At 36.4% G+C, this 14,534-nt stretch overlaps 1 protein-coding gene and 1 pseudogene across 1 annotated transcript; both read left to right on the forward strand.

Moving 5' to 3' along the window:
* Positions 1–386: 386 nt before the first annotated feature.
* On the forward strand, positions 387–2,575 carry LOC115999407 (zinc finger BED domain-containing protein RICESLEEPER 2-like). Its single transcript, XM_031239257.1, has 5 exons — positions 387–1,932; positions 2,022–2,082; positions 2,201–2,235; positions 2,349–2,410; positions 2,564–2,575. Exons 1-5 carry the CDS (start codon positions 387–389, stop codon positions 2,573–2,575), a joined length of 1,716 nt encoding a protein of 571 aa, XP_031095117.1.
* A 2,023-nt stretch (positions 2,576–4,598) lies between these two features.
* LOC116000473 lies at positions 4,599–14,156 on the forward strand (annotated as a pseudogene).
* The last annotated feature ends 378 nt before the right edge of the window (positions 14,157–14,534 follow it).

The following is a 14,534-nucleotide window of genomic DNA, read 5'->3' on the forward strand; positions in this document are numbered from 1 at the left end:
TGCTATCCTGTTTGAAAAACCCTCACTCCAAGGATACTAGGCAGTCCCTTTTAACCTTTCAAGCAGTTAATACCTCTGATCCATCTGAAACTACTGTGGGAGAAATTGGGGCCTGGGTATTTAACCAAGACTTAATTAGGAGGGCCTTGGTTGAAATGGTAATCATAGATGAACTGCCTTTTAGATTTGTTGAGGGAATAGGTTTCAGGAGGTTCATTGCTGTTGCATGCCCTAGGTTTATAGTTCCATCTAGATGAACTATAAGTAGGGACATCCTAGTGGTCTATGAAGAGGAGAGACTGAAATTGAAGGCCTTTTTAAGGGAAACTAGTCATAGGGTTAGCATTACCACTGATTCTTGGACATCAATCCAAAGGATTAACTACATGGTTGTGACTACCCATTTCATTGATTCAGAGTGGAAGCTGCATAAAAAAATCATAGCCTTTGTCCCTGTTACCTCTCACAAAGGGGAATATCTTGCAAAAGCCCTAGAAACATGTTTGCTAGAGTGGGGGCTTAGGAATGTTTTTAGTGTTACTGTGGATAATGCCTCGTCTAATGACACTGCTATGGGGTTTCTTAAGAAAAAAATAGTGTCTTGGGGTACATCAACTGTGAAGGCTAAGTATATTTACATGAGATGCATTGCCCATATCCTTAACTTGGTTGTTCAAGATGGCTTGAAGGAGTGTGATAGTTCTGTGAAAAAAGTTAGGGAGGTTGTTAGATATGTTAGGAATTCACCTGCCAGGCTAAAGAAGTTCAGGGACTTGGATGATTTGTTAGGAATTGAGCAAATGTCTTCTTTGTGTCTAGATGTTCTAACCAGATGGAACTCTACTTATTTGATGTTACAATCTGCTTTGACTTATCAAAAAGTCTTTGAATCTTGTGAAGAGTCTGATAGTTCTTTCAAATCTGACTTGGGTGATTCTGTGCCTAATTTTATGGACTGGGATTATGTGGGCAGTTTGGTGGAGTTGTTGAAATGTTTTTATGATATGACAATCAGAATTTCTAGATCTTTATATGTGACAGCTAACACATTTTTCAGTGAGATTTCTGATTTGTACTGTCTTTTAAATGGAATGGTGGAAGCTGGTGGGACAGTGAGCTTAATGGGGAGAAATATGAAAGCAAAATTTGAGAAGTATTGGGGTGATATAGACAAGATGAATCTTATGATTTTCTTTGCAAACATTCTAGACCCCAGGGATAAATTAGAGTATATGCCTACTCAAATTAATCATATGTATGGTGAGGTGAAAGGTAAACCATACTATGATAAAGTGCTTGCTGGTTTGAATGAGTTATTTGATGATTATTCTGTTCCTGCTTCTTCTTCTGTTCATGCTTCTTCTGTGTCTGCTGCTGTTGGTAGTGCTTCTTCTGTGAGTTCTGTTAGTTCTGTGTCTGTTGGAAGGCCACAGCATTTACTCAAGTCCCAAATTAAAAAACAAAGATTGGAATATGGGAGTAAGAAAATAATTGAACTGGATATCTACTTGAGTGAGGCAATAGTTGAGGAGGATGAACTGGATATCTACTTGAGTGAGGCAATAGTTGAGGAGGAAAACTTGGATATCTACTTGAGTGAGGCAATAGTTGAGGAGGAAAACTCCTTTGATTACTTGAGTGAGGCAATAGTTGAGGAGGAAAACTCCTTTGATATTCTGAGATGGTGGAAGATAAATGCTGAGAGGTTTCCCATCCTTTCTAAGCTTGTTAGGGATGTCCTAGCTATTCCAATCTCAACTGTTGCCTCTGAGTCTGCCTTCAGTACATCTGGGAGAATATTGGATCCTTTTAGGAGTTCATTAACTCCAAAAATTGTGGAAGCTTTGGTGTGTACCCAGGATTGGCTTAGACTGCCCAATACTCCTCTATGTATTGAGGAAAATCTTGAAGAACTGGAGAGGTTTGAAAAAGGTAATTGTTTTACACTTCATTTCATTTAGTTGTTTTACAGTTTTATATCCATATTTTGCATTTAATAATTTACATTTCTTATTTTGCAGAGTTAGTTGATGGTGGAAGTGGAAGGAATTTTGGTCCTACACTGGCTACAATTCCTGTAATGTTATTCTTTATCATTACTTGTGTCTCCATTCTAATTAATTGTCAATTTACTCAATTGCATTCTAATATCTAATCTCAGTTGGTATTTTTTGAGGCCATGGTAACTATGTGTTATTAGTTGCTGGCTTGAATCTTTGATTGCACTAGTCCACTGTAAGTATGTAATATGTTACTCTGTAACTGTAAGAGTGTAAGGCTTGGTAACTTTTTGTAAGTTGCCGCCTTATTTAACTCTGTTACTTTATTCTGTTTGTCCCTTTTATCAGTTTATGTGGCAAATGGCAATGATGAAGCTTCCACCTATAATCTGAAAAGAAGGATTAAGTTGGCATGTTGCTCTATATTTATTGAAGCAATTTGCCCTTAATTCAAAATTGATAGGAAACAATGCTTACTGAGCCAAAATTCCAAGTATTAATTATACAATTGTGTTGTAATTGTTTTCAGTTTTCACTAACTTGTAAGTTGTAACAATTTACAGGAAGAAGAGTAGGACTTTCAGCTTTGTGGATATAAGTTAAGGAATTAGGGGCTAGGGCTGTGCACTAACTTGTTGCTGTATTCAGTGTATTGTTCAAAGATTCAAATTTCAAAGTATCATCTATGATCTATTCTATTCTCTTTTGGTCTGTAATAAGTATCAAAGTATTTATGAGTTTTGCCAATTTCTCTTTTGGTCTGTAATATGTAATAATTTGTAGTTATAACTTATAACTTAGAATCAGACAATCAGTTAATACTTAGGTCTTTTTGTCTTAATGCTTAACCTTGGTACTTAGTAAAGTTTTTAATTGGTTTTCACTTTTTTTTTTTGCATATATTTTTTAACCGAATTCAGGTCGGATAACCGACCGAACCGAACCAATCCGAAATTACAAAAAACCGATAGGGTATATTTCAAAATATAATCGGATGGGATATTAACAATGCCAATCCGAAATCCGATCGGAGAAGGCTGCTGTCCGTCCGAACGGAATCGATCTGTCCGATGCACACCCCTACATTCTACCCCTTTAGCTGGTTAATCTCCAGGTAACATCCGGTAAAAGCCTCCATGACAGCTTACTTGGTAATATGTCGATCGCCACATCAGCAAAGTAAAAAAAAAAAAATCAAAACATCTATTTACTGTCGTTGTCGCAATGAAACCAACTATTCGCCGACTCGCGGTTGCCGAACTTTGCCGCCGGTTAAATTAGTCCACAGCTAGACAAACAGCTCAAATGTTGGTTGAATTACTCCACTGCCGCTAATCTTCGCCGGTCAAACCATTCCGCTTCAAGTCAAATACCTCCCGCAAAATTCTAAGCAAGCCGGTGTAGCCGATCTCCACCAGTCAAAATTGTTTTTTTTTTTTTTTTTTTGTTCAAAGGAGATGAGAAACAGGAGAGAGGGCTGTGTTCAAAAATTCAAGAGCATAGGCAGAACTTCAGCGCCGCCGCAGTGACAAGCCATATACAGTTGAAGTAGCCGGCGAACTTCGGCGACACGCTGGACAAAGACGTGGTTCTCCGGCGCATCCGTCACCGGCGGAGAGTAAACAGGCTCAAATCCACTGTCAAAGCTTTTCTGGGCTTCGCGTCATCCTCTTCCTATAATAACAAGGATAAGCATAATAAGCAGATGATTAGCTGGGTTGATTATGCTTTTGCAGCCCCTTAATCGTTCTTAATCCATAGTTAATTAGTGTTTGTAATGATATATGTTTTCAGTACGCTGCACAAGGAGAAACAGAGGAGATAAGAGAGAAGTGAGAGAACAGATTGAAGAACATAGGCATAGCTTTGAAGAACCAAAAAAATGTTCTTAGCCAAGTCGGGGACATGAAATTCTTCTTAGAATAAAAAAATTTATAAACCCAACTTACTGGCATCTAGCTTTTGCTCTTTTACTATTGCTTGCTTTACTTTTTCACGATCAGATAATTTGTAGCATCACCAACATTCATTCCCAAGAAAAGAGTTGTATCTTGCCACCAACTCCGGCCGGCCTTCCTTTATCATCGTCTTCCATAAAAATCGAACACTGTTACTGTCATTGTTGTAGATGTGCCCTAAGAGATGAATCGCGTAATATAAGGCCATTCGTCTTGAAACTCAATGCCCTGTGCAGAATAATGGAGCATGAGCTCATCGTTGATTTCGGCGATCTTATTGTATGATTTGGACTTCAAGGCGTCGGTAAGAAGATAGAACTCCATAGCAAAAAGTTAGAGATTTTTTCTCTGCAGTGTGGGAAGTTCTAGAGTTGTTTTTTTTTTTTTTTTTTTTTTTTTTTAAACTTTGCTTATGTGGCGAGCTAGATATTGACATGTCAGCTGCCATGGAAATTTTTACGGAGATTACCTAGAGGTTAACCGACTGAAGGGTGGAATGCATTAAAATCATGAGTTCATTTATTTAATTGCACCTTTCGAAAGTTCAAGGACCTAATTGACTTTTCGTATAATGTTCGGGAGCTTATTTGACCCTTTTCCCCTAAAAAAAAACTAAAACAATATTACCGTGCATCGCATCGGTGCAAATACTGAGTAAAACAAAACCTAGCTGCTGAAAACATCAACGCAGGCCAAAGACCAGATCGCCGGATCGGACGAGACCGTGGCCGACGTCGCCGCTCGCCGGACAAGAAACCAGCCGAGTCGACGTCGCCGACCGCCACCGGACGCATGACCCAGCGCCGGCACCGCCATCCCTCCGCCACCATCCCAGTCGGACCAACAGATCACGGTCAAGCAGCAGAGAGAGATAGCAGCGGTCGTAGCAGCGGTGATCCCAGGCCGAGAAGGCCACCGCCAGACGCAGCGCCGCCGTCCAGCCTTCCCTTTCGTCGTTCGTCGTCTCGGTTTCGAGATCCGATCATGAAAAGGAACTCCAAAGCCGACGAACCAATCGGACCATCCAGGTTTTTTTTCTTTTTTTTTAATAGTTTACGCTGTTTGGCCGGAACCTAAATGAGGTGGCCGGAAAAGAAGGCACACCGGCGACCGCGCCGCCCAATGGCGGCGACTGAAGTCGCCGGAAAATAGGGACGCCGGCGACCCGAAAGGTTGCCGGCCAAAAATCCCCAAAATTCCTTTTGCCCTTTTTTTTTTTTTTTTTTTTTTAAAACAGAATAGATATACAAAAATTATGCGGATAATTTGTATATTGTTTGAACACACTGAACAGAATATAAATAGGGAAAATGACACTTTTTCCCCCTATGTCATGTGCATATAGCACTTTTCCCCGTGTTATTAAAGTGGCACTTTTTCCCCTTGAAATGTTAAATTGTCATTGTTACCTTTAAAAATAATTATTTCATTTATTTTTCTTCTCCAACAAATTATTATTTATATGTATGGATGATCACGATTCGATTCGAACCTAACCAAACACTGTAGCAATCATATCGAAATAGTATGGACGGTTCTGGTTACGATTCAGAACCGAAAAATTTAAAATTAAATAATTGTTGAACCGTGAACCGGAACTTAACCACAGTCATATATAGTGAAAATAATCAAACACTTATTCTGATAAATCGGTACGGTTCGGTTCCAATTTCGATTTTAAACCACCAATCAAAACTTATGTATTTATTTACTACGTATTTTATTTTATTTTTTCGGTTCTGAATCGTAATCGTAACCGTCTATACTATTTAAGTTCAATTGCTACAGTGTTCGATTAGGTTCGTATCGAACCGTGATCTTCCATACATATTAGTAACAATTGATTGGAGAATAAAAATAAATGAAATAGTTATTTTAAGGACAAAAATGTCAATTTAACATTACAAGAGAGAAAACTACCACTTTTAAAATAACTGAGGGGGGAAAACTGCCACTTTAATAACACAGGGGGAAAAGTGCTATAAGCATATAACATAGGGGGAAAAAGTGCCATTTTCCCATATAAATATATATTCAACGTATATGCTTATATGAATATACATTTATAGGAAAGATTTTTACTCTTTCTGAGCTTTATATGAATGCTTGACAGCTTGAGCACAAAAATGACGAAACTATATCTTGATTTTGTGATTTGTGCTTAAAGTGCATGTATATATATAGTGTGGAAGCTTTATAAGTCGATATTGTGATATACTGTCAGTCTGTCACTCTGTCTGAGCTTTATATTAAAATAGTTGAGCACAAAAATGATGAAACTATATTTTGATTGTGATTTGTGCTTAAAGTGCATGTATGTATACATTGTATGATAAATCCGATCCGTCCGAACCCTTCCGATGCACATGCCTAAGCTTATAAGTCTATATTGTGATATACTGTCAGTTTGTCACTCTATCTGAGCTTTATATGAATACTTGAGCACAGGAAGCTGAGGAATTATAGTTTGATAAATCGCCATTAATCCGTATCACCTAATCATCATTGCTAAACTGTTTCTCCTCATATTCACATCAATAGTAGAATTTGAACTCAAGTACACACATAGCATCAGGTATGTAATTTAGTGCGGAAACCATACTCTTGGGACATAACCTCCAGATTTCCGCACTAAATTACATACCTGATGCTATGTGTGTACTTGAGTTCAAATTCTACTATTGATGTGCATATGAGGAGAAACAGTTTAGCAATGATGATTAGGTGATACGGATTAATGAAATTTGGGGGACTGCGTTTTTGCTGTCCAAAGGTCATAACTTTCGTGATTGCTAGTAGCAATGCTTAAAGAGTGAAAATTGGAAATGGTAGAAATAAGATGGAGAAGCTTTTGTCATCCAAAGGTGATAATGCTCATTGATGGCAGCTAATGAATGAGAAGAAATAAGAAGGAAAATGCCATTGTCTTGTATAGAGATGTTGATACTTAATAGACAATGCTAGGTTATTTATCAAGGAAAGTTATTCTCAGCATATTTCTCTCTGGAGAATATTTAACTCACTCTGGGTATGGATGGCTTTTTATTGAGTCATAGCTTTTAGATACCTTTTAATTTGATTTTGTTTTTTGTTTTTTTTTTTTTTGCTATTTCTACTTAATTGGAAACTTTTTTTTTTTTAATTTTATTTATTTATTATTATTATTTTTTTTCCTATAGTAATGCAGAATGTGGTGTTTGCTTGTTCTTGCAGGCCAGTGCCACCTCTCCTAGAAGAGTGCTATGAAATTTTACTTTTAGTATCGAGAGCTCATGAAGGATCAGTCATGACCTTATATACATCTGGTATCCTGGAGGTTCTAACTTTGCAAATGCCCTCTTTCCCAGATGGTATTTATCTTGACATGCTATCGGAATGTTAACTTCCTAATGGAAACAGTGTGCTTCTTGGTACTGCATAGTCTGTAGTGACTAGTGATTAAGCCTTTAGAATATTTGATATTCTAATTGAGGTGATTACATTTCTGTAGGTTCACATTTGATGGAGCTTGCCATGTTACTCATTCAGTTGATTGTTAGCAAGCTTCCTGAAGAAAGAGTTTACTCCGAACATGCAACAGAACTTTCATTGCTGGTGAGTCCAAAATTGGAGTGCCACTTGATATTTGTATCAACAGCCATTTCCTACCATATTTGGTGCTTACTTTTTTGTTTTTCCCCTTTTTCATTTTTTCCTTGAGTTACATATGTATTCATATGCCCATGTTTGTTATTTATTATTTATCATTGCTGCTCAGTGCAGGTGGTTGTAATAGCAAATTTGCTATGCTGCAAAATGCCCTGAAATTTGAAGCACTCTACCTCTTATCATCAATCATGTCAAATAAGTATTCTGTATGTGAATTTCTTTCATATTTGCCTCTCAAAAGTATTTTTGTCTACATATTACAATTTCCTGTATTTGTGGAAAATCAAGGTCCTTTCATGCCCCTATTTTGATTGTGTATGTTAATTAGTTTCTCTTGTATGGTCTATGCTTTCTCTAAATGGTTTGTTATTTTTAGCAATTGATTTTTTTTTTTTTTTGGTTTATTGAGGACTTAATTTCACCTTGCAACATATTTGTTGAAACAGTTATATATGAGTTCATCGGTACTTTTGTCTACATTACTTAGGGTGTGTTTGGTAACCCATAAAATGACTCTTGAAAAATGTTTTCCGAGTTTTCTGTGTTTGGCAACGTCCGGAAAATGTGGTCAACGGAAAATGTTTTCCGTTGATCAAGGAAAATCAGTTCATTTTTCCGAAAAATGACTTACGGAATTTTTTTCCCGTAAGTCATTTTACGGAATTGCCAGAATAGCTGTTTCGCATGTTTTCGACCAAAACCAAGCCATATCACCCATGACCATGGACCAAGGAGGTGGAGAAACCACCGGAAACCTTTGCTACATTTTTTATTTATGTATTTATTTATTATTTTTTTTATAAATTCTATTTTTTTTATTAAATACCATTATTTTAATAACTATTATAATTTTTTTATATTTTAAATAAAACAATTACAATGTTTAATTATACAATTCTATCCATTTTCCAGAAAATGAACCAAACACACAAAGACAGTTTTCCATAATACATCCAAACACTGAAAATGAAACTGTTTTCCGGAAAATGACTCATTTTCCAAAAGTCATTTTCCTGCTTTCCAAACGAACCCTTAGTTCTACTTATACAATTTCTCTAGAATAAGTTGTTCACTCAAGAACCAGAACTCAACCAATTGGTGGCTATGAATTTATTATCTGCGTGAACATATTAAATTTTAATCCAGTAATTACTCTTCTACTGTTAACTTTGACCTAAGTTCCATTTGGGGTGGCCTTGGAAGTTATCTGGAATCTCATCCTGCCACTGTAATTATGCTATTTTCAGGCACCAGTGCATGATGCTCTTTCCTTAATATCTAATGATGCCTGGCCAACTAACTTGCGAATTGGCATTGTGGATATTTTGCAAAACCGAGTTGGTATGTTCCCTCAATGTCTGTGTATGCGTACTGCAAGATTTTAAATACCTTCAAGATGGCCCATGAAATTGGTCGTGCTCTTAATTTTACTTTTTTTTTTGGACATGTAGCACCTACATCAAAGTTTCAGGCACTTGTCTTGGCTGAGTGTGTCATGTCTATTGTCGGTGAAGGGTGGCTTATTGGGGAGATGAACTTACCTAATGCTAAATATTCTCTTCCTGCAGATAGGTAACTCTGAAATTCCTGGTGTAGAACTTGTACTTAGTTTTCTTTTTTCAAATTTCTTCCTGCAAATTATTCTCCATTGTCAGAAATACTGATTTGCATTTACCTTTTCTGCTTTTCAGATGTGTAATGCTTGTTTTGGAGTCAGCTAGGGTGGAAGTCTATGTTATCCTAAATGAGCTTGGATATTTGAAATATGAAGCTCCCAAGGATTCTTTGTCAACAGCTGAGAACATTCTAGTAAAACAAAGGAACCTTGGTGTACTTTCTCTTTGTTGGAAAAAGTAATCAAATTTGTATCATCTTTTGCTGAAGCTGAAGGTACTAAATTTCGCTTGCTAATCCATCTTAGGCTTCATTAACATGAAAGTAAAGATCAAACGTTGCTTTATAATTTTATTTGAACTTTGTAGACAGTTTCTCATCACAAAGGCCATCCAACTGTCTTGCAGTTTTTGGGAATACCTTATAGAAATCCCTTTCAAGAAGTCACTAATATGGGGACTTGAATATTGGAGAAGCATAAAGTGAAAACTGAAAGTTTCTTGCCTGAGCATTGACAGATCCCTCTGGTCTTAACTTTCACTGTATTTGAAGGTTTTAGTACATGGTTCTCTTCTTCCTTTTACATTTAGTCATATGATCGCTGGAGATCCAATATTGCTCCCCACATCCATCTAATTTCACCTGCTCTCTCCCCTTGGATGTGCATGTGATTCATCCCATGTAAATATAAATTCTTTATTTTAGAGTAATTCAATACATCTGGGTTTTATTATCTGAACAAAAAGCATCTCATTTAGCTTACTATACATATTTTGTTGCCTCTGACTTTTTGGTTCACCATCTTGCTATGTCAAAGTATTTGTGAGTGTTTGTTTAACCCATATCCATCTACTACTCTAAAAAGCATAAATTGGGTCAAATACTAAAAATGAGAAAAAAAAAGAAGCTTTTCAGGCTTGATAAGAATCAATAGTATCTTGTTTTAAGAAGCCCAAAGTTCAGGCTTTTCAAACAACTACTTTTTTAAGAAGCTCAAGTTGGAACAAACATGACGCTGCTAGTTGTTTGCTAATTCCTTGTGCTTTTGCGTATTATCATGCTTCTTTTTTTCTTCTTTCTCATGATAGCAAAGAGCCAAATGTCATTGATTTATTTTTTATTCTGGACTGTCAACAGAGCCACATATGAATTCCATCATTAGTGAGAGTACTTTCTCAAAGATTATTTTGGGTCTCAACAAGACAACTGATGTTGTTCTAGACTACCTGAAAGATGCCAAGGTAATAGCTTCTATCAGTATATCTGATTAGTTGTCATTGCCATTGTTCACTTACAACCATGGTCTGTAGGTGCATGAGCTGAGAAAAGGAGATGATCTTTTAGCCTCGGTGCGAATTATTGGGAGGTAGTAGCTATGCCCTTTATTTTGTCCTTATTAAACCATTGAACTAAAAGTGAGGATAGATAAAAATAGTCCTTTTGCACAGATGAAAAACGAGAACTGAATAAAATAATTGAGTGTAATGCATGTGGTCCCGATCTTCTAGTTTCTCTCTATTTTAGACTTGTTAATTGTACTCCAATATGTAAATATTTTGTCATTTCGTATCCCCCTTAGTAATATTAAAGGCTGCATGGAGCCAAGGATGCTGTCACATGACTTTCATTTTTGATAGAGTAATATTTAGTTTCATTGTGAGTTACCTAAGACGCTTCTGATACATTTCTATGACTTTTGTCCTTAAATAACCACTGCTATGTTAGTTTGTTTCTAACACAATGATTATTTAGTAATTTGTTTAGTTAATTATTTTTAAAACCAATTTTGCAGAATAAAAAAAATGTTAAAATTTAAGCAGCAGTTAGTGAAACTAATGCCTTTGAAAAGTCTGGGGAGTTGATCCAGTTATTTATTTTCAGTTATCTTGCAGAAGCACCTGATGCATGCAGAGAAAAAGTCATTGAGCTTTTAGATTTCATGCTCTCAGTTGAAGGGGAAACGGAGCATAGGTTTGAAAATTTTGATGTTTTTCCGAGTTTTTTCCTACTCTATATCTTTTTTTATCCACATTATTTATGCCATTGGATATATGCTATCTGATAGGGAAAATCTTACTTGATTATTGCAGCCCATTCTACTCCATCTGCTTCTTGCTTCCAATGCTTTGTCAATTAACTGTCAAGACGCCTGGATGTAAAGTTTTAACTTCTTCTGGAGCGTTTAGATCTGTAAGTCTGCAAATCCCTAAAACTGAAGAGGTGGAGTGTGTCCACACACAAACACATTCTTGTTTAGGTCTAGACTATCTATTATAAAGCTTCACATCACCGACAAGAAAGCAAGAAAACAGAGACTGATAAATAGCAATTGAAACTTGAAATAAGAACGTTGGGTTTGCTTGAGCCCAAAACTCCATGTTCCTAAGTTTAGGGTTAAATTTTTGCTTGTTTTTTATTCTAAATAGTACTCCCTTCTATAGGGCTGATTACAAGGATTCCAAAACTAATAATAATTGCCAAACTTTCCTAATCACTACCAATAGAAACGAAAAGGCACGATACTTCCCTGTTTACTTCTGTTACAACAAGGTAACTAGCTAATTTAATTTGCCAACTCCAATATCAACTTCTGAGCATTGTGTTCTGCTTCTTCGGTGATATCCACATCCCCAAAATGCATCATTTTCTCTTCATATTTCTTACTGAGATTCAATACAGTTGTTCGAACTTACTATTGCTTTATTCATCTTTAGTTGCTATTTTTTTCATAACCCAATGTTTTGGGCTTTATTAATGAGTTTCTGTTTTACTCCTATTATTAGTTGTAACATGAATGTTGAAACACACAGAGTAACCTTTTTTTTTGAATGGATGTACCTTTTTCACTTCCCTCTTGAAAAGATAATGACAATTTCTGTTTATCTGCAGATTGTTGGATGCCTCATAAATTTGATTAACAAAAAAGGTTACGAGAATGAGGATGACGGTTCCATACTGTTGGCATGTGATACCATTTTAAATGTTCTTCTAAAGGTTGTTCTTCTGTAGTTGTGGTTAATAAGTCAATAATGCTAGAATGATGTCACTCAAATATTTTCTTCTCTTTTTGTGCTAGAGGGAGCAAATTCAATTTCCATTAGATGACCCCATCTTTGTCAAACTGTTGGAAGCATTGTCATATTGGACAGGTAATATCTTGAGTCATCTTACTACAAACTTATCAAATAGAATATGGGTAATAAACTAGATCTCTAATCTCTTTCTATTTAAAGTTAAATGTGCCTCTGCTTTCTTGTTTGCACTGTCTACCTGTTTTAGACTCCAGAGTTTCTTCCTTTATTCTTTATTATAAAAATAGGTAAATGAAGTGCTTGCCAAGATAGCGAGATTGATTTGGAAGACATATAAGCAAGACATTTCTTAATTATTCAGCCCAATCCCTTCTACCCATCTTGTCAATTGTTATCCATAAATATGAAACTGTCAGTTCAGCTAGTCACACCTATTCCAAGTAAAAGAATAAAAGATGACCATTGAAACTGTCAGTTTTGCTACTAACTTGCCCCATCATCTTTGCCCGTTGCTTGGTGTTGAGCTGTCCATATGGGTGACACATTCTATAGTATTCACAGGTTTACACTGAAAGGCAGCTGTGCCATTTCAATTTGAATTTTATCTTATACTTTTTCGAATTTGTAATCCAGAGGATTCAGATGATCAACAGAGAATTATGATGGCATCAAGCATCTGCTCGCTTATACTTGGTGCAACATCTGAGGCATGCAGCTCTTCTTAATCATCCAGATTTTGACATTGGCAAGCTAATTAGTCTGTCAAAGCTCATCAAAAGAAGTTTGACTTTGTGTGATCAGGTAGCGTCCATGAATACATTAACACTTTACCCATGTTTATGATGTTATTGACTGTGTTTTATGTCTTATTGTGGCTTTGTAACTCTGCAAGGAGTAGTAAATACTTCCATTCTTTATCTCGTTCCCCCTCCAAAACAACCTTAAAAGTGATTTATGAGTAAAAAATTGTTTGCTCTTCACAAGTCAGCAAGGTTAAATTGTAGCATGAATTATGAGTTCATTTATATTTTGAATGCCATTGAGGCAACAACAATGAAGTGGATGTAGTAATGTGTGTTAGGTTAAATGGCAGAAAGACAAGACTCTGAAAGAGCGAGCTTAGTGTGTCTTTGCCAAAGCTTTTGAATCCAAATATGGCCATTTGTTCTTTATGCAGTTTCTATTGTGATTGTATTAGAGTTTTGGCTTTTTAAGCACCTCCAATTAAAGCCTCCTTATTTTACTAGTTTCCAGTGTGTATTATTATTCTTATTATTATTATTTTTTTCAAATGACAAGTTTAGTTAATGAATCTGCTGAATGGATTCAGGGTCTGACTTCTAGCTACTCTATAACAGCAATGGATCTTGATCAGATCATTAGCTCAGGCATGCTTCCTTCTATCTCCCCTTCATTAATAACGATATGATTTCCCTGTGCGGTCCTACAGCGCTCATTCTAATGTTGGGAAACTTAGGAAAGCAGTTGTTGATCTGATTGATTTCTTTATGCTTGTGCAGGATATTCGCAATGGGTTGACCGGTTTCCCCATATTAGAGAAGCCGTGGAGAGATGATCGTTTATTTTTCAATTCCTTGGTTCAGTGAGTACGCTGGGTTCCTTTTGTGTGGTATCTTTAAGCTGAAGGAAATTTTGTATGCTTGCAAATATCATCTTGAAATAGGGCTGTACAGCGGACGGTTCGGTTCGGTTCGGTCGGACGGGAGGCTTCTCCGATCGGTTTTCGAATTGGCATTGGTCAGATCCCATCCGAAATTATTTGGCACTATACCCTATCGGTTTTTTGTAATTTCGGACTGGTTCGGTTTGGTCGGTTATCCGACCTGAATTCGGTTAAAGAATATATGCAAAAAAAGTGAAACAATTCAAAACTTTACTAAGTACTCCGTATTAAGTTATAACTAATTGTCTGATTCTAAGACTCTAAGTTATAAGTTATAACTACAAATTAATACTTATTACAGACCAAAAGAGAAATTTGCAAAACTCATAAATACTTTGATAAGTTATTACTGTTAGGAACATCATGTAATAGGTTTTGATGATACCAACTGTTAAGTAGAAATCCCCGAGTCTCGACGCATAGGCAAAACGCTGTAAGTTCGACAAGTAAACCAAGAGCGAAAATACAACCGAGTAACTTTGAGCTCAACTCGGAAAATATTTAAGCTTGAGGTAAATTTGTTTGAACATCTTAGAAGTCTCGTGTATTGTAATCATATAGACAGATCAGAAGAAGGCATGGGACAACACTGGAGGAA

This window comes from Ipomoea triloba, chromosome 12 (genome assembly GCF_003576645.1).
Source record: "Ipomoea triloba cultivar NCNSP0323 chromosome 12, ASM357664v1".
Taxonomy (NCBI): domain Eukaryota; kingdom Viridiplantae; phylum Streptophyta; class Magnoliopsida; order Solanales; family Convolvulaceae; genus Ipomoea; species Ipomoea triloba.